Source organism: Corvus brachyrhynchos, unplaced genomic scaffold, assembly GCF_000691975.1.
Source record: "Corvus brachyrhynchos isolate BGI_N302 unplaced genomic scaffold, ASM69197v1 scaffold1308, whole genome shotgun sequence".
Taxonomy (NCBI): Eukaryota; Metazoa; Chordata; class Aves; order Passeriformes; family Corvidae; genus Corvus; species Corvus brachyrhynchos.
The window spans coordinates 14,903-15,549 of record NW_008239342.1 but is presented as its reverse complement, the minus strand read 5'-3'; the positions used below and the strand labels follow the sequence as shown (position 1 = coordinate 15,549).

Genomic DNA, 647 nt, shown 5'->3' with positions numbered 1-647 from the left:
GGGGCACCCCCGGCGCTGATGGGGGGGAAGGAGGGCGGCTCTAGGAGCATCCGCACCGGTCGACCACCATGCCGGGGATCTTGCCGTAGATGATCTGCTGCTTGTCGTTGAAGTAGAGCATGTTGATGGGGGACATCTTGGTGGGCGTGCAGCAGGGCCCGGCCGAGCCGCGCGGGTTCGCCTGCTGCACCAGGTGCGTGTGCGGGTACTTCTGCATGAACATGTACTCGCACTGGCCCGAGCAGTAGTTGGCCTTGTAGCGCTTGGGGGCGATGATCCAGTCCCAGCCGAACGCCTCGAAGTCCACGGTCAGGGGGTAGCGGCAGCAGCGCGACTCCGTCGAGTGCTCGTCGCAGTCCAGCCCCAGGTTCCGCCGCGAGCGCTTGTTGTTCTCCAGGACGCGCAGCTCCATGAAGGGGTGCTGGAAAGGGGGGACACGGGGGACAGCGGTGAGGACAGTGGGCACACACCGCCCGGCCTGCTTGGGTCTGGGGAGGGGTGGTGGTGGTGGTGGTGGTGCTGTGGAGGTGACGCCGGCACCGTGGAGGTGACACTGGCACCGTGGAGGTGGCGGGAGCGGTGTTGAGGTGGTGTTGGTGCTGCGGAACTGCCCCCAGCCCCATGGAGGGGCCGCCAGCCCCCACGCA

The 647-nt window shown here is 67.5% G+C and overlaps 1 protein-coding gene across 1 annotated transcript in view; it reads right to left on the bottom strand.

Moving 5' to 3' along the window:
* Nucleotides 1-6: 6 nt before the first annotated feature.
* The window catches only part of GDF11 (growth differentiation factor 11), an 897-nt gene continuing 256 nt past the window's right edge, over nucleotides 7-647 (bottom strand). The window contains exon 2 of the mRNA XM_017741177.1: nucleotides 7-421. Coding sequence (XP_017596666.1) covers nucleotides 41-412 — 372 coding nt within the window. The 5' untranslated portion in view covers nucleotides 413-421 and the 3' untranslated portion in view covers nucleotides 7-40. The remainder of the gene's footprint in view (nucleotides 422-647) is intronic.